Below are 19,589 nucleotides of genomic sequence, written 5' to 3'. Positions count from 1 at the left end.
AGGCAGAGGATGCCAAAGGAGGAGGAACAACAGCTTGCTGTGTTCATTTCTTGGCAAACTATCATCCTTTCTTATTCTCCCCTCATACGTCCCCGGTGCTGCTACCCTTAACTGAGATGCAATATAGGTGCTGTTTGCTTGGACGAAAGGAGCGGTAACGGCAGTGGGATCAGCAACCGGTGTCATCCGATGCAGAGTAATGATTACCGCCCTTTGTTTGGTTGTTGTGGGCAACATTTTCTGTTTTTAGGGTATCGGATGACGATAGGTAGGGAATGGGAATGAGATTCTACATGCTTGTATCCGATAACGCTGCTATCCATTACGCAGTGCGCTAACCAAACTCTAAGGAACGGCATCAGCTGTCACAGGGAATGGTTACAGGTCTAAAATGGCTGAATCAAACAGCTCCATAGGTCTACTAGTTCATAACCGGAATTTTAAGGCGTCCGGGAAAAAAAGAGGTCGTATGCTCGGATACCGGCAAAACATTATTTTCAAAGATCACAATAGCAGAAAGAAACTTCAAATTGAGCCAGCTCTGTAGTCTGTACTCATAAGGTCATCTAACACAGGGGCCAGGGCTCTCAGACCGAGACCCTCCAAGCTGAGGGACATGATGCTGGGACCCTTCTTCCGGCCGTTGAGGCTCTCTCAGCTAGCCTCTAGGATCTTCTACATCAAGAACCCTAGTGGCAGTATATGGGTTTGTTTATGAGTTACTGAGTCCAAGTACATCTACTTTATATTGCAACAAGTTACAAGTACAACCTCAATAAGAAGCTTAGACAAATCTAACTGGTTCAAGTTAGATATGGAGAAGCTCATTAAGATGTCGCAATGCAAATCAGATTTCATCGGGTTTATGGGTTTTTTTCTATCGAGTTTCCTATTTTCTGAACCAAAAATGACAGACTGCCTGCTAAAAACTGCAACGGACTAAAGCTGCAATATAAAACATATACAGTGGCACCTGAATTTTAGCAGGTCCCTCGTGATGACGTGACAGAATTCCCGCCTGACCTCTATCACTATAAGCAGAAGTGCAGAACAGATTACTTCTCTCCTAATGGGAAAAAACACACAAAAGAGTAATCAAGTAGAGAAGGAAGGAATAGACTCCAAATACATTATTTGTTCAACTGTAACAGATACTAAGAGTACGGGACTTATATGCAATACAAATGCACGAGTTTCCCATGAGTAGAATAACATATTACCATGGCATGCCATCATCATTCATGCACATGCACCGCGAACAAGCATTAGCATACACAGCAACCATCTACTCCGTCCCAGTTTCCTTCACTTGAACATGGAGATGTCAAACACACGGGCGGAGCCATCTGATGAGACCGAGACCATGGCGTTGCCGTCAGCTGTGATGGCCATCGACTGTACTACATCTGCATGCCCACTGAACTCCCTGGCACAATCCCCAGAGAGGCTGTCCCAGATGCGCACCTTGCCGTCGATGCATCCTGACGCAACATACCTTGACGAACCTAACCATGCCAGTGATGTCACTCCCTCCTGCTTCGAAAAATGGATGAATGAATGGCTGAACGAACAAACCGCAAGGTGCACACAGAGGGAAGAAACAATCAACCTACATCATGTTCACAAGTGCATCGGCTGGACTGGTGTGTGAGGTCCCATATGATCAGCTTTTGATCCATGCTCCCTGTAGCTACCCAGCCATAGCTGCAGACAAGAAAGTCATGATCTGCAACCAAATTGTCTTGCCATTTGCCAACTAATTTGAGACACTACCTTGATGAGATACCAACACACTCAATGGAAGTGGTGTGGCCTACTAGTGAGCCAACGATCTGAAAAAACACCAAACATTGATCAAAATGGTGAGAGAAAAAACGAAGAATGGCTTGGACTATAAGCTACACCTACCTGGCCCGAGTTTACATTCACAGCGTGCACAGAACTGTCCTTGGAGCCACTAACAACCGTTTGTGAATCCAAAGTCATTGATAAGCATGTCAATCCATCAGTATGATAACCATGGCCTACAATAAGGGAAACAAAAATACCAAACAAATTTCATGTGTCTGCTTGATTGAGCACATCTAAAACTATATGTGGTCATTACAACAAATTCAGTTTGTGAATCCGAAGCATTGATAAGCATGTCAATCCATCACAGTATGATAGCCATGGCCTACAATAAGGGAAACAAAAATACCAAACAAATTTCATGTGTCTGCTTGATTGAGCACATCTAAAACTATATGTGGTCATTACAACAAATTCAGTCAATTCCAAAATATACTTTCACTTTGGTTTTGTCCTAAGTCAAACTTCTCCAACTTTGATTATATTTCTAGAAAAAAAATATTACCATCTACAAGTTCAAATATATGCTCCACGAAAACACATTCCATGGAGAATTCAATGAAATCTGTGTGATGTTATAGATGCTGATGCATTTTTCTATAAACTAGGTCAAAGTTGAAAAGGTTTGACTTTTGGAACAGAGGGAGTAGGTGGCAATTTACCTCGAATAACATGCCTGCTTTGTGCACTTCTTGGGTCCCATATCCTCAAAGATGCATCATCTGATCCAGTACATATAAGTTTACCTTCACAATCACAAGGAACAGATCATTCATAGGTCACCTAACCACAACTTATAAATAGGCAGATGCATAACAATCAAGGAACCATGAGAGTACCATCTGGAGTAAAATCACCACATGTCACTGTGTTACTATGTCCAACAAATGTATTTATAATGGCATTATGGTCAGCGTTCCACATCCATACATTACAATCCTCTGATCCTGCAATTATCAAATGTCCCCGAGGATGCCATTTAAGCCACTACAAAATCAAACATGTAAGTTACATTATGAGACTAATCATCAAAATATCAAATAGTAATGTATTTTGTGATGTAAAGGGTTTCACGATGGAAATAAGTTCAGTTGAATGAGATCAGAAAATCTCACCTCAAAACCTGACCCAGAACCCTCAAGGGTTCCCTTGAGAGCTCGTGCAGCTGTATTCCACACATTTATTTGCCCATCAAAACTTCCACAAGCCAACAAATTCCCATCTGAACTGAAAGCCACTGTGCCGACAGTATCCTTGTGTCCTGTATTAAGAACAGCTATTATCTAAGTTTCTTGAGCTTGCGAATCAACAACATGGAAGAAAAATAAGCATCCCTACAAGAAGAGATCGAGTCCGGAACAATGACATACGTGATAGGTTAGAGGTAGTACCAATTAAACTTGTCCAATATTAGTTGAGATGGTTTGGTGATGTGGTCTGCTGCTTCTCCTCTTGGGAATACACAGGGGAGAGACGAGGATGAGAGGAACAGGAGATGGAGCGTAAAGCGTAGGCGGAGGGCGATCACCGCCGCTGGCCTGGCTGTGATGGTCGGCCAGGACAACCGAAGGTGACCTCCCTACCTGGAGATCTTTATTCCTTCAATACCTAATACAAACTAAAGGCAAATTCCCTTATAGACTGGGTCTGCCGCACCACCCAACAGGATAACAATTATCTGCTATAAAATAGGAGATCTAATCTATCTCTTAACTGAACAGCTAAAAAATCTCCTGACCCCTATCTTCTAGCTGCGCACCTGGGCCCAACTCCTAGCTGCGCTGGCTCCCTTTCTTCCTATGATAATGCTTGCCTAAGAAAGCATCTATAACATGTCCCTCCTCCCCAACAAACAGCTCGTCCGCGAGCTGTACTTCCGGAAAGAGACTCTTGAATTCTTCCAGTGCTTCTGAGGAGGGCTGACCCATCCATTGCACAAGAACTTCCCAGACGCCTCTATTTAGCCGAGCTTTAGTCACTGTGGCCGGTGTAGGCACCACTCTGCCATGCAGCAGTTCAGGCAGAGGCACCACCGTCTCTGGAGGTGTTCGTTCATACTTCTTTAGGAGCGAGACATGAAATACATCATGAATACGCGATCGAGCTGGTAGTTCCAATTGATAAGAAACTGGACCTACTGTCTTCACAATCTTGTAGGGGCCATAGAATCTTGGTCCCAACTTTGAATGAGATGGAGAAGTCACTCCCACCGATGTACGCTGCTGTAACCGGACCCAGACCCATCTTGCTGATGTTTCATAGTAATATGTGCCTGTATCAATCTGTCTTTGATTTCAGCCAAGAAGTCATCCATGTCTTTCATCTGTTTGTCAACTGCTGCTAACCGTGCACTCCCAGGTTCATAAGACTGCAAGGATGGAGGCTCCCTGCCATACACCACCCAGAACGGTGAGCATTTGAGGGCCGTGTGATATGAAGTATTGTAACAATAGTCTGCCCACAGCAACCATTGCAACCATGTGTGAGGTCGGTCACCCGCCAAACACCGAAATACATTAGGATCACCCTGTTTACCACCTCTGATTGGCCATCCGATTAAGGGTGGAAGGCCGAGCTCATGCATAACTGGACCCCAGCAAGCTTAAACAACTCCTTCCAGAACACACTGGTGAAAACTGTGTCTCTGCCACTAACAATTGAGCAAGGAAACCTGTGCAATCTGATTATATGATCAAAGAATGCCCTGGCCACTGAGGATGCAGAATATGGATGACTCAATTGAATGAAGTGTGCAAATTTTGAGAAACGGACCACTACAGTTAAGATAACTAACTTGCCGCCCACTTTAGGGAAACCTTCAATGAAATCCATTGCAATATCACTCCACACCTCTGAAGGAACAGTGAGTGGCTGTAGCAGCCCCGCTGGATGCAGGTGCTCAGATTTATTTCTCTGACACACTGCGCAGCCCCGAACATATTCCCGGACCCTTTTTAAAATGTGGGGGTTATAAAAGCTTGCACGCAATCGGTGAGCAGTTTTCTCAACTCTTTCATGCCCTGCTTCATGTGTGTCAGCCAATACTGATGTCCATACTGACGAGGAGTCTGGCACAAACACTTTTGCTGTTGAAAAGCAGCAGATTAAATGACTCTGTCCACCCCGCCTTGGCTGTCACAGCCTGTATTGATGCCCTGATAGCCACCACCTGAGGATCAGCACTACACTCCTCCCGGAGAACATCAAAGAACTCAAAGGTTGGTGCTGAAATGGCATGTAAACAGTGCTGAGTATCCTCTCGTCTGGACGATGCGTCTGCTGCTCCATTAAACTTTCTAGCCCGGTATTCCACCTCCAAATCATATCCAAATAATTTACTGACCCAAGTATGCTGTGGTATGGTTGGCAACCTCTGATCAAGGATAAATTTGAGACTATAATGGTCTGTCCTTACTGTGAAAGGGAGTCCCCACAAATAAGGCCTCCAATGACGAACTGCCTTGACCAGGCCAATCAATTCACGTTCATAGGCTGGCAGCTTTTGATGATGTGGCGCTGCTGGACGACTGAAATAAGCAATTGCTTCATCTCCCTGGTGAAGCACAGCAACGAACCCGGAGCCAGAGCATCGCAGTCCACTACGAACTGTCGGGAGAAGTCAGGCATTTGTAGCAACGGAGCAGTAATCAGCGCCTGCTTCAAAAAGAGAAAGGCCTTGTCTGCCTCTTCGGACCAGCGGAATGCCTCCTTCAAAAGGGCAATTAGGGGACGTGCAACAGCCCCATAATTTGCAATATATTTGCGGTAGTAACCTGTTAGGCCTAGAAACCCCCTTAAGGCTCGTAATGAGCGTGGATGTGGCCAATTGTGGACTGCAGCCACCTTTGCTGGTTCCATGGCAACCCCTTCTGCAGAAATAATGTGGCCTAAGTATGTCACTGTCAGCTGCCCAAAAGAACATTTGGACTGCTTGAGTGCCAATTTGTTAGCTCTGAGAACTTGAAACGCTTTACACGCTGAAGATGAGTGGACCAGCAGCAGCCAGCCACTATATATTAAAATCTCATCGAAAAAGACGAGAACAAACTTGCGAATGAAGGGTTTCAAAATCTCGTTCATCAAAGATTGGAAGGTTGATGGTGCATTCGTGAGACCAAAAGGCATTACCAAACACTCATAGTGATCCCGGTGAGTTCGGAATGCGGTCTTGTTAACATCAGCCTCATGCATTCGTACCTAGTGATACCCGCTGCGAGGGTCAAGTTTGGTGAAAAACCGAGCCCCCCGCAGTTCATCCAGAAGTTCATCCACCACCGGAATTGGATATTTGTCTTTCACTTTGCGTTCAGCTCCCTGTAGTCGACGCAAAAGCGCCAGGAGCCGTCAACCTTCTTGACCAATAGAACGGGAGAGGAGAACGCTGATGTGCACTCCCGGTTTATGCCCTGTTGTAGCATCACATCACATTGTCGTTCAGTCTCGTCCTTCAAGAGCTGTGGATATCGGTAGGGTCGTACTGCTACAGAGGCTGAACCGGGCAGCAACCTAATACGGTGGTCCTGCCGGCGAGAAGGAGGTAGCCCCTGTGGTTCTGCAAATATGTCTTCAAATGAGGAGATGACGGTCTGCATTAAGTTTGGCTGTGTGTGAATGGCAGCACATTGAGTCCCAGCTGCACCTACTCCCTTCCATGTCAGGTGCCGACCCTGGTGCCCAATCTTCATAGTGAGTTCTTTGAAGTTCCACAAAATTGGTCCCAAAGACTAGAGCCACTGAACGCCCAAAATGACCTCAAATACAGCGAGGGGTAAGACATAACCAGTAAGAACAAAGGCCGCATAATCAATGGAGAGCAGGATGTTGCGGCCACTGGAAAATGCCTGCACTTGGTATTTTGTCCCCATTAGCTACCTTCACTGATAGTCCAGGTCTGCAGTCCACCTGCAGCCCAATTTTAGCCGCCACATTCTCCTGGATGAAGGTGTGGGTAGACCCTGAATCCACCAGCGCAGTCAGGGAGGTGCCATGGATATTGATTCGGAGTTGCATGGTATTTCCCACCTCAGTGCCTGTCAATGCGTGGAGGGAGATGCCCAATTCAGCAGCTACCTCCTCTTCATCTTCATCGGCTAACTCCAGAAAGAATACCCCTTTGACTGCACATTTATGGTCAGCAGTGTACTTCTCTGTGCAGTTATAGCATTCGCCGCGTGCCCTTTTTGCAGCCAACTCCTCTGCTGACAGTCTTCTGAAACGTGATCTGGGGTTTGGTACAGTCTTCTGGGCCAGTGCTGGTGCCATTGGTTTCTGCTGTATAGGGCCAGCACGTCCTCCCTTGGAGGCTCTCTCCTTTGTTGCTTCATTCTCGCGCCGCTCATAAGCCCTTGCCAAACTCATGGCTGTTTGAAGATGAGTGGGGGCTTGGAGCTCCACATCTGTCCGCAGTGGCTCGCCCAGGCCAGCTGTATACAGATTAACTTGTTGGGTCAAGGATAGATCATCACAGCGGCAAAGGAGCTGTGAGAACTGCCTTGTGTACTCGTCCACAGAGCCTGTGCGGCGAAGGTCCTTGAGCTCAGCGAGGCCATTGGAGTGCAGGGGCGGCCCAAAGCGCATGTTGACGAAGAAGGCGAACCAAGGCCAGGGCAAGATGTCATGGTCCCGCTCCAGCGCATAGTACCATTCCGCTGCGACACCATCCAGATTTAGGGATGCTATCCATACCCGATCCTCGTCGAGGGTGTGCATACCACGAAAGTATGATGCACATTTGGTGAGCCATGGAAGAGGATGAGACTCGCCGTCGAAGGACGGAAAGTTGGGTTTGGGCCGACGGTGGTCACCATGACCGTGGTGGTCACACGTAGGCTGCCCATCATCGGAGTCTTCGTGACGGTAATCGCTGTTGAGGCCATGGTTGCGGTATCTCCTCCTGCCGATGTCATCCCGACGGCCCTGCCTGGGCCGACGCCTGCCCATGCTGTTGCTGGCACGCCGATCCAAACCGGCTTCTACGTTTTCAGTGTTTGCTTCGTTGTTGGCGGCATCCAGATCATCTTGTGCCATGCTGCCCAGACCCGAACTCGCTTGTGGCTGGGCCGATTGCTTCCCTGCTATGATTTCCAGGCAAGCAAGGCGCGTGTCATGGGAGTCCATGCGTCGGTTGAACGTCCCCAGCTGTGCCGACAGTTTGGTCCCCAAGTCGGTCATGCATGTGAACTGGGTGACCAGAAAATCCAACTTCTCCGCAGCCATCATGGTCGCAGGATCACCGCCGGAGCCAGCCATGGAAGCCGATGCTCCAGTTGAATCTGATACCAATTGATGTGGTCTGCGGATGAGAGGAACAGGAGATAGAGCGTAAGGCGTAGGGGGGAGGGCGACACCGCCGCCAGCCTGGTTGTGATGGTCAGCCAGGATGACCGAAGGTGACCTCCCTACCTGAAGATCTTTATTCCTTCAATACCTAATACAAACTAGAGGCAAATTCCCTTATAGAACAGGATCCTAAATCGCGATAGCAATCGGAGGAGAGACAGAGGAAGGCCAAAGAAGTTGACATGGGAAGATACGGTGAAAGAAGACAAGGATGAATTATATCAAAAAAATTAGTCTTAAATAGGAGTGTGTGGAAAATAGTTATCCATGTGCTTGAAACCTTGAATTGTGATTTCCGTAAGTTTCAACTTTATCCTACCCCCAACTTGCTTGGTACTAAAAAGGCTTTGTTGTTGTTGCTGCTGCCGCCGCAACAACATGAAAAGATGCTACATGAGCAGAGGCTGACTAATAGTAGATGCAAAATCTAGGAAAATCGTACAAGTTAGCTAGCGAGTTACATCCATGGACAAGATGTGGGTGTCATGAACTTCGAGCACAACACCAAATACAGAAAATCATACATGATGCATGTGCCACCAGTATTTACATGGACAAGAACAAAGTTCATTTCATGTAATGTTCTGGATAAACAACAATGAATGAAGAGAACAAAAATATTATCATACATGAATTCAAACAAATCAAGAGTGGGTGTACTTCACATAAAGAAGAAATAAAAGCATGAAGATAGCAGAGGTAGTACAGAGATATTTTGATAATAATTGCCATCCAGCAAATTAAAAAACACAGAAAACTATACCAGTCAGCTCCAAGGCACCCTCATCTGATCCGATCCTCCACAGAAATCCCCTATCATCTTTGCCTCCAGAAGCCACAAGTGATGCATCTGTAGGACTGCATGCAACAGAGAAGACTTCATCTGTACCCAGAAAAATGGAAGGAACAATAAAAGGAGTATTAGCTTAGTTATCAAAGAAAGACGTTGAGATGTGTAGGATACTAGGATAGGAAACATGGGATTAGCTATCCAAATTTTCCAGGTCGAGTATTAATCTGTGGTAATAAATTGAAAATCATTGCACCATATTACATGTAAATATAGTACTACTCTGCAGATCAGCACCACAAAAGCAGGGTGAGCTTCACTTTCTTGTGTAACAACTTGCCTTTGTGGCCAAGAAATGAGTACGTAGAATCATCAATGATGTCTTCTGAATCAACTGGAAACGAAAGTAGCCGTTAGATTGCATAATGAAGCACTGCTGATGACTTAAATGTAAATCATGAAAAGTGATTGAGCAACTGAGCACATCATCATCTGCAGGTTTCTAAATAAAAATTCCAGAAGCACATGAGCCGGAATTCTTCAGAATCCAATGGAACTAGTGGCAAGAAAATTGCAAAAGTATGTAAAATGAAGGGAGCTAGCTGTGCTATTTAGCGAGACATTGATACAGAATCAGCCAGTTGCCCTGTCTGATCATATCTCATTCTGATGCATCCATGGAGACCTAGAAGGCTAGAACAGCCAAGCGTAGGATGCACACCTCAAGTGAATAGGTGATATAAGAACATTACACGGCACTAGAATATGAATATCACTGCACGCTAATTATGTCAGAACAACAACCACCTCAATCTCCTCGAGAACTATCTGAGAGGCTAACTGACAAAAAAAGGGGGGAGCAGATAAAGAAAATTTCGCATAGACTGAAAGCTGAAGCTCCAAACAAAATCCACCCCTACCAATCCCGTCGCCGACGTCGTCATCTTCTTCGTCGCGGTCGGGGAGATCTGACAAGGTAAGGCAGGCACGAATAAGCAGCAGTAGCGATGGAGCAAGCAAGTACGCAAGTAAGTAGAAGGGAAACTAGCACTGCTGATCAACCTTCTTCGTCGATGGTTATCTCGTGGATGATGTCCTCCTCGTCGATGAAGACCTCCTCCTCGCCGTCAGATCCTTCGCCGGGAAGCTCGCCTGAGATACTCATCGCCGCCGACGCCGACGCCGCTGTTTGGGGACAAGTGCGCGTGTGCAGAACCGCAGAAGCCACGAGGGGCGCAGGGCAGTCGTATGAGGCCGTAGACAGCAGGCAGCACGCAGCAGGCGAGCAGTCGAAACGGGGTGGATCGCGGGCGCGCGGCAGGGGCTGAAGTTAGGGTTGGATGGGAATTAGTGGGCTGAGCTGAAGACATAGGCCCACTACTGCGGCTGCACAGTCCCTGTGCATCCGCCGCTGGACCGAAATTTTTGTATTTTAGTACTTTTTTAGAAAAATAAAATCACGTTTAGTCTAAACTGTTGAACGACTTATTTTATGTTTTAGACTTTTTTTGGCATCATAGATTATGACGATGAGGCAACATATCTCGACGCTATAGCCTATAACACTGAGCACTAGCGTGGCAAAGGCGGCCGGGGCTAACGAGGCGCCGACGTGGCCCTAGCTCGGCTCCACAGATCTTACGTCGAGCTAGGGCTTTAGACGCGGGTCCGGCTCCTCTTACACATTCTCTTCCCTCCGCTCATCCGCCAGCTCCTAGGCTCGCTCCGGTGCCCCGACTGTCGCCCCGTCGAGGCCCCAGCCCCGCGAGCCGTGTCGTCTGTCGCCCATCCGCCACCCCATCTGTCGCGCCGCCCGCGCTAGCTCCCCGTCCACCGCCCGTCTGGAGCCCTGATGCGTCGTCTGCCGCCCCGTCTACCGCGCCGACGAGGTCCCCCGGCGCCCCGTCCGCCGCCCCAGCGAGCGCGCTCCGTGCCGAACAGCCGCCCCGTCCGCTGCTCGGCTCGTCCACATGTAGATGATAATTAGTTTTTTGCATTTGTGAAACTTTTTCATATATGTAATCTAAGTTAATTGTTTCCATTATACATTACTTATTACTTATATATAGGTATATATGGTTCCATTAAACTGTTTTCATTAACTTTTTATTACTTATATATAGGTATATATAGGTTCCATTAAATTGTTTTCATCTATGTAACCTAAATTAATTGTTTCCGTTAAACTGTTTTTATCTATGTAATCTAAGTTTAATTACATAGTTTATTTTGTTTTGCTTAGTATATTTAGTGAATATAGTTAGATAGCTACTTAGTTGTTAGCGAATGTATTTTGATAGCTACTTAGATGTCAGACATCGTGTTGTTTTCTATGTTGCAAAGTGTTGATGCCAGCTAGGGATGAAAACGAACGGAAAAACCCATCTCCCGTTTCCGTATCCGCATTTTATCATCGGAAACGGGATTGGGTCCGGAATAATCGGGAACGAAAACGGGAGCGGGATAAACGGAAATGCGAAAACGAACGGAAACGGAAATACTAACGGAAACTCATAATTTAATACAAATAGAAATGTTATTGATGTTTGACTAGTGATTGATTGGCAGAACAATAACATAAAACAAATAGATATATAGCGGCAATATTTTATTGTTGTTTGGTTGCTAAATGTGTATATTTAGCTACATCCGATGTTGTTTAAGACTTTAGATCACTTGTCATTTGAAAAAAGCTTGTGGTTACAATGGCCAATTGTGCTATAATTTGTCACCTAAATACACGATGATTTAGTTTATATACTAATGCATATTTGAAAGGGAAATAGGGTCAAACCTTTTTCCTAAATGATTTTGGTGGTTGAATTGTCCAACACAAATAATTGGGCTAACTAGTTTGCTCTAAATTATAAGTTCTACAGGTGCCAAAGGATCAACACAAACTAATAAAGTCCAAAAAAGGTTCAAATAAAAAGAGCAAAAGACAACTGAAGGCTGCCCTGGTCTGGCGCACCGGACTGTCCGGTGCACCAGGGAGATCGACTGCAAACTTGCCACCTTCGGGAATTTGGGAAGCCACTCCGCTATAATTCACCGGAGTGTCCGGTGTGCCAAGCGGAGTAACGGCTACAGCGCCAACGGTCATCTACAAAAGTGTACAGTGCATGAACAGTGCGCGGATAGCGCGCGCAGAAGTCAGAGCAGGCGCAGATGGCGCACCGGACAGTGAACAGGACATGTCCGGTGCACCACCGGACTGTCTGGTGGCCCACATGTCAGAAGCTCCAACGGTCGAACCCTAACGGTTGGGTGATGTGGCTGGCGCACCGGACAGTGTCCGATGGTGCACCGGACTGTCTGGTGTGCCATACGACAGCAGCCTTCCCCAACGGCCATTTTGGTGGTTGGGGCTATAAATACCCCCCCCGAGAGCACCTAGAGGGGGGGTGAAAGTGCATTCATCCCTTTTGTGAGTTTTGGTGATTTGGATAACAACACATTTAAAGGTCTAACAAGTTTGCTAAGTGTTGAACAGGAAATTCAGTATGATGAACATACTTGAATAGTGTATAATGATCAGTGAACAAGGTTCAACACAAGGTCAAATAACCAGTGAGACAATGCAAATGGATATAATATGGTCTCTATATTGGTTTGAATATATGGACAAGTCCTGAGAAATCACTATGCATAAATATGATCATAAATATAATAGAGGTTGAAGTGATTAAGAGGATTGGTCAAGCCAAAGTGAATAAGATATGAGGAATCATGAATTGGCTTGACCATATTACTATTAGTCCATATATGCTTCTATGAGAATCAAACTAGAGCTTGATTGATCTTAGCATTTATATCTAGATGACATTCAAGCAAGGTTCACAATATTGAAGAAATGATTCTCTCAATGGATGCTCAATAGGATGTGACTCAAGAATGGCTTGATAGGGTGAAGATAGCAAGGAAAGGGCTCCGAGGAACTAAGCGAAGGTGAAGGCCAAGCGACGGCTTGTAGACCGAGGTACCATGGCTAAGGTGAAGAAGAGAGTACTTGCACTAAGTCGATGAACTAATCAGCTATAAAGAGTTACAACATGTTGATGCATCAGTAAGGTGACTTGAAGCCATGATTTGAACTCATATATGGTGAAATGGTACAAGTCACATGTTTTGTTTTGTGTTTGCTTCAAAAGGTGAGACAGGGATGTTTGTGATCCTTATGAAGCAACGCCATGGAGAAATCACACTTGAGACACCAATGACTCAAGGAGTTTACTTAATTATATTTTATTTAACTTGAGTATAGGAATCGTCGTACTATCAAGGGGGATCCAAAAAGAAGGTTGGTGTTGGTACTAAAGCTCAAAAATCCTTGATCCAAAACTTCCATTTTACCCTTGTTAATCCTTAGTGAAAGTATGTAGTACAACCTTTTTAAGTCTATCTTGGTCAAAATTGATTTTTGGAAAAACAGGTTCAACCGGTTTTTACACTGTTCACCTTTTTTCAAAATACTGGTTCAGCCGGACACTCAACCGGACACTCAACCGGTTTTTGTCTGGTGGAAACAGGTTCAACCGGTTTTAAAACAGGTTCAACCGGTTTTTGCACTGTTCACTTTTTTTTGCCAGTCTGCTGTGTCAGCCAAAAAGTTGTGCGCAGCTTTTTGAAAAACCGGTTCAACCGGTTTTGGGACCGGTTCAACCGGTTTTTGGGCAGAAAAGTCAAAAACGGCTAGTTTTGGAGCCCCACCTATATATACTCACTCCTACCTCTCTCCCCACAGTAGAGCACGCACAAAACTTCATTCCCAACCTGAGAAACACCTCCCACTCTCTCTCACACACCTCTTGCCTCTCCCATTTCAAATCTTTGGAGAGAAATCTTTGAGTGAGTTTGAGAGCTGCAATTTTTGTGCTTCATCTCCAAATCTCTCTTGCTCTTCTTGATTCGAGCTTTGGTACTACATCGAGTTCTTTGTGGATTTATTACTCTTGGAGCTTCTAGCTCCTAGACGACTAGGTGTCTCTTGTGAGTCTCCAAATCTTGTGGAAGACCACAAGAAAGTTTGTATTACCCGCTCGTTTGAGCAAAGATTATTGTGTGGGCTTGACCTTTGTGGTCGGCAAAGGGAGGATTAGGGTTGAAAGAGACCCGGCTCTTTGTGGGCGCCTCAACGAGGAAGTAGGGCACCTTGGTGGTGTGACCGAACCTCGGGATAAATCTTGTGTCTCTTGTGTTCTTGCTCATTGTGTTTGTTTGTGTTCTTTGTTCTCTCACCATTCCGTGAAAGATTGTTTATATCTTTTTGGTGTGTGGATTTTGAGAAGTGCCCTTCTCAGATCTACTACTTTGAACCCTGTGGATCATTTAGAACATCTCATTTCCAAAGTTAACTGGGTGAATTTCGAGATCAATTCAGTTTTACCCAGTTTGCTTCTAGTTTTTGTTGAAAAAGTTTTAACTTGCCTATTCACCCCCCCTCTAGGCAACTTTCAATTGGTATCAGAGCCTAATCCTCGTTCTAACGCTTAACCGCGTGAGGAAAGATCATGTCGGGGGGACTAAGAAACGAAAGTGCTTCTAAGCTTGAAAAAGTTGAGGTTGTCTCGACTTCATCTTTTGGTGCAGATGTTGATCCTAGGGCAATAGACCTTGCCATGAGAATCGCCGAAAGGATGTTCCTCAAAATGAAGGAAGATGAGGCAAAGAACAAAATTGAAGAAGAAAATAATCGATGGAGACCAAACGACGAATCCACCTCTTCACAAGGTTCGTCTTTCAAATCCACTTCTCATATGTGCTTTATTGCTAATGGGAGTGACAGTGAAAGCGAAAGTGAGGATGAGGAGGAGCAAGAAAGTGATAGTGAAGATGAGGAAGATCTTCAAAAATTCTTCGCTCAACTAAGCAAGAAGAATCGGATGAGCTTGCTCAAACTCATGAAAAGAGCGGAAGAACAAAAGGAAATGCTTCATAAGCAAGAAGATATCCTCATCGAAAAAATCAAAGACTTGGAGAAGTTGACCAAAGAGAATGAGAAGCTAAAGTGCTCTCATGATGATTTGGTCCAAAGGTATGAAGACATTTCAATTGAGCAAATTAAAGCTATTAATCATTCATCATATATTGCTCAATTAGAAAATAAAAATGCTATGCTCAAGAACACGGTAGAAAAGCTAAATATTGAAAATCTAGCTTTGCAAGAAAAACATGATAAGCTTGTGTGCTCTCATAATAAATTTATGGATTCACATATCATGTTAGAAATGGCTCATGAGGTTGTGTTAACTAATTTGAAATCCTACCAACCTCACATATGCACATGTACTCATATAGAAACTATATTATCATGTGCTAACAAATGTTGCTCTCAAGAAAGCCAATCTTCCATTGAGCTAGAATTTTCAGGAACAAGTAATGTTTTCTATGCAAAAGAAAACAATGAGCTCAAGGAAGAAAATGAGAGGCTAAAAAGGAGCTTGACTCAATTGAAGGGAAAGTGTCATGCTCAACCTTCTCAAGATAACCGTGATAATATGGTGAAAAAGCTTGAGAAGGGGACAACCGTAGCATGCACAAAACCCCTTCAAAAGAATATCAAGCTTTCCAAGAAGGTCATGAGCAAACATCAAGAGAAGAAAGCCAAAGCTCATGACAAGTGCCTCAACCATGCCTCCACATGCTCCACACAAGGTAACAAACAAGCCACTCTTTCAAATAAGAGAAGATGCACTAGAAAGTGTTATCAATGTCATGAGAAGGGACATGAGATTAAGTCATGTCCCTACATAAAAGATAGTGCCTTAAATTTGGAAAGAAAGAGGCTCACTAACCATGTAGCAAACAAGAAGCAAGACAAGAAGGAGTCTTGCAAAATTAAAAATCATATTTGCTACACTTGCCGAAGAAAGGGACACCTTTGCAAGGATTGTCCCATGAGTAAGTATCCTAAGCCTACCATGTCAATTCATTCATACTCGCTTAGGAGACCCAAAAATGACACTTGTGCTAGAAAGGAAATTAGTTCACCTAAAACTAGCACAAAGGCCATTTGGGTGCCTAAGTACTTATTAGCTAACCTTGGTGGACCCATCCAAAAATGGGTACCAAAATGTACTTAATAAGTTTTGCAGGTATCTAGAGATGATATGAAGCTTTGGGGTGCTTGAGCGGTTTAACTCAATTCTTATCTCAAGCTATCAATCTTACATTGCCTATCCTTTAAGATTGACCCAAAGATGAATTGAGTTGTTATATCACTAACTTCATATTCATCTCTAGCAAGAACTTGTGTTGTAGGGAATAAGGATTAACCTTTGTGGGAATCAAGCAAAAGGCCTACAACCAAGTGATATCCAAAGGATGGTAACAATTAATTCTTAAGTGCACATTGCTTTTAATTGGTATATTCCTTTGTGTCTTTTGTAGCCACATAGGAAAAATGAAGCACTTGAGAATGAACTTAAAAGACTTTACCTTGCTTTGGAAAGGATCTAATTATATGGTAGATTGCAAGTTCATATTTTTATATTGTGACAATCTACATGCTTTAAATTTATTGTATGTATCTTGTGGCATATTTCAAGTTAATCATCATATTATTGCCATGACCTAGACATAAAGAGTATTATCCCATGTTCTTAAATGAATAGAGTGCTAAGTAAGAAATTCAAATTCTTATAGCACTTACCAAATGGGGAATTCTCTATATGACTAGAGTTGTGAGACTAATGTTTCTATCTAAGTGTTTATGTAGTCTCACAACATGAGAATGTGTTTCCCAAATGGAGTGTGCCATTCAACATTCAAAGAAGATCGAACCAATACTATGTGATGTATTCATTCTTGTTTAAATTGGTTTTGGGTCTTCTACATTAATCACTCACCATGCTATGAATTAAACTTGCCATGTAAAACTTAATTAAATAATCATGCTACTTTCATCTTTTTTACAATTGATTTTTTGCATGATGCTTGTAAGGGTAAGTTAGTTCATATCATGAGGTTTCCTTGTTTTAGTAACCTTCTTGTCATTCATATACTAGAGGTTGCTAAATAGGAAATTATTGCTTGTGTTACTACTACAATCTCTTTTAAGATATTTCATGGAAATTCATAAGTAGAGATTGTGCTCTTTCAATTGGTAAAATCACAAGCTTTAAAGGTTAATCTTCACCTAAAAGAAAGATTAGGAATGCTCAAGGCAAAGGTATGGAACAAATTGCTTCAATTGGTAGTTGATCAATACTAGTTCCTTCCAAGTGGCATTCTTTCAATTGGTAATAATATATTTTATGGAAAGGAATGTCAATATGAAGGTTAAATTCCTTTTGTCTTAAATTTATAAATTAGTGCAAATTGTGAATTCACTGCTCCATGTGCATTAACTTAAAAGGAATTTAATTTATGCCTTTACACCACATAAATGATGATTTGTTTGCCATTCATATATATATATATCATCATTTATTAAACACTTCCTTGTACTACTAATATCTCTTTTCAAAGTGTTTTATCGTCTAGTTTTAAAAGGAAAAGAGATAACAAAGAAGGAAGTCTCCACAAATGATGAAAAGAAGAATACTAAGGTGACACCACCACAGATAGTAAGATCTGTCAAATTGGTATAACAAAAGGTACATTCTGTATGGTGGTAAGTATTCTTAGGCATAAGTTAATTCATTGCAAATTTGTCATGCCTTGACCATGATATGTAATATACTCCTCATGAGACTCTTAACTGAATTAAAAGTGCATGTGGCAAGTCATTCAAATAATTGATGCACATATCTAGTGGGAGCACATTATATATATCTTGTGTCGTAGAGAATAAGTTCCCCTTGAGTAAGCTATACTAAGACAATCCAAAATGGTAAATTTGTATCTCATTCATATGGATTGTAATCTTTGTTTTCTAAATAGCTACTCTTGATGCAGTTTAAAATTCCCTTATCGTTAAATCTAAAAGTGCATAAGAATCTTTTTGTTGATATTCATGACATACATATGCACTAACATGGATATGATTTTTAAACTGTAAAAGGTACAATTAGTGATCCATACTCTTTAAATTTTGGAAACCCATATTTTGATATCTTAGAAATCTATTTCAATCGGTATCCATATGCTTCACATTCAATTGGATCACTAAGTTGTAAATTCCATGCATAACTTGTCTTTATGATATGAATGTTTGTGCGACTAACCTTGATAAGCTAGGTGCACCCAAGGTCAAGCTAGGTTCATCATCAAGAAGGCAATACAATGATGTATTAATAAAAGGAGAAAAGGCTCCTATTCTTAACTCTAGTTTTTTGTGTGATTAAATATTGACTTGAAACCATGTAAGATGATTGTCAAGTATATGTGAATGCCTACACAAAGAGAAAGGCCACAATAAGGAATGTGTGGGTACCCAAGGCTCTTACTACTAATCTCAAAGGACCCAATTAAATTGGGTACCAAGATATGAAGCTTAAACTTGTTTTGCAGGATCACTCCTTCAATGGATCAAGTTGGGTGCTCGATAATGAAAGTATAAATCATATTTGGAGATAGTAGCAAGGGTGATAACAACTGAATTTCAAGTGCATATTATTTTTAAATCTTATCTCTTTTGTGACTTGTGTAGCCACTAAGGGAAAAGAAGCACTTGAGGATATACATCAGTTGTTGATTATGAAATAAAGGTCCAATTGGAAGATGAATGAATATTATCATATGGTGAACAATCCAAAAATATGTGACGTATTCTCTATCTAGTTAATCTGGATTTGATTCTTCTTTATTAGACACTCACCATAATATGGATTAAGTCAACCCTTTAGACTTCATTGAATAACCATGCATATTATCCATGTCATTCAAAATATATTGTGCATGAGGGCTCAAGGGAAATTTAGTTCATATTATGAGGTTTCTCTATTTTAGCAACTCGCTTGCCTTCCACATATAAAGGGTTGCAAAATAAGAAACTAGTGCTTGTGCTACTAATGCCATCTCTTGTGTTGAGTTTATCCATAGAAAATCTATGTTGAGAGATGGTGCTTATTATTAAATTGGATAAATCACAAGCTTAAAGGATACTATTCAACTAAAGTAAGATGGAGTTGATAAGAGGCCAAGGTATGAAAACTTCCTCTCCTTCAGTTGTTTTAATATTCTATCCTTAGTGGGATGCACCATAGTATAGGTTAAATTCCTTGCAATATAAAATGTTCAATAGTGCATATAACTTTGACATCAACTATATGTGTGCACTAATTTAAAGGAATTTAGTCTATCCTTTTGGGTTTCAATAATGATGATTCATTTGCCATCCACATATAAGGATCATCATTTGTGAAACCCTCTCTTGTGTTTTTAATGCTCTCTTTTCTAAGTGTTACAACGAGGTCCTTCCAAGAGCTTTCAAGATGGATTCAAAATCTACAAAAAATGAATGAAGTTCAAGATCACTTGGTTGGATGAAATCACAAAAAGAAAAGAGATCACAGTGAATCAAGAAGGGAGTTATATTTTTTTTGTCAACCAAATAATGAAGATGTAGTGACATATTTATATGGATGGAAATTCATGATTATAATGGAGACCATGTGGCATAAAACAAAGGTGTGTCATCCCATGAACTATTGTATTACCTTTGTTC

General features: G+C 42.6%; 1 protein-coding gene across 2 annotated transcripts; it reads right to left on the bottom strand.

Annotated features, from left to right (window-relative positions):
- Window positions 1-830: 830 nt before the first annotated feature.
- On the bottom strand, window positions 831-10,237 carry LOC100381463 (uncharacterized). 2 transcript variants are annotated; one of them, NR_159708.1, is made up of 12 exons: window positions 10,043-10,237; window positions 9,901-9,948; window positions 9,321-9,374; window positions 8,954-9,073; window positions 2,967-3,112; window positions 2,691-2,838; window positions 2,514-2,597; window positions 1,909-2,024; window positions 1,774-1,832; window positions 1,614-1,704; window positions 1,221-1,533; window positions 831-1,066 (listed from the first exon to the last, which is right to left on the bottom strand). NR_159708.1 is itself a non-coding variant. In NM_001174299.1 (11 exons), exons 1-11 carry the CDS (start codon window positions 10,143-10,145, stop codon window positions 1,306-1,308), a joined length of 1,197 nt encoding a protein of 398 aa, NP_001167770.1. In that variant the 5' UTR covers window positions 10,146-10,237; the 3' UTR covers window positions 1,102-1,305. The 2 variants fall into 2 exon arrangements, 1 of the variants encoding a protein (NP_001167770.1); NM_001174299.1 differs by lacking the exon at window positions 831-1,066 and having other exon boundaries at window positions 1,102-1,533.
- Between the last annotated feature and the right edge of the window lie 9,352 nt (window positions 10,238-19,589).

The sequence above is a fragment of the Zea mays genome, chromosome 8 (genome assembly GCF_902167145.1).
Source record: "Zea mays cultivar B73 chromosome 8, Zm-B73-REFERENCE-NAM-5.0, whole genome shotgun sequence".
Classification (NCBI taxonomy): Eukaryota; Viridiplantae; Streptophyta; class Magnoliopsida; order Poales; family Poaceae; genus Zea; species Zea mays.
This window is presented reverse-complemented; position numbering and strand designations above follow the sequence as displayed.

Coding starts and splice junctions, on each gene's coding strand:
- LOC100381463 (NM_001174299.1), bottom strand. CDS start 10,145: ATGAGTATCTCAGGCGAGCTTCCCGGCGAAGGATCTGACGGCGAGGAG. Junction 2,839..2,966: donor GTTCTGGGTCAGGTTTTGAG/GTGAGATTTTCT, acceptor TTGATTTTGTAG/TGGCTTAAATGGCATCCTCG. Junction 1,534..1,613: donor GATGCACTTGTGAACATGAT/GTAGGTTGATTG, acceptor TTTTCGAAGCAG/GAGGGAGTGACATCACTGGC.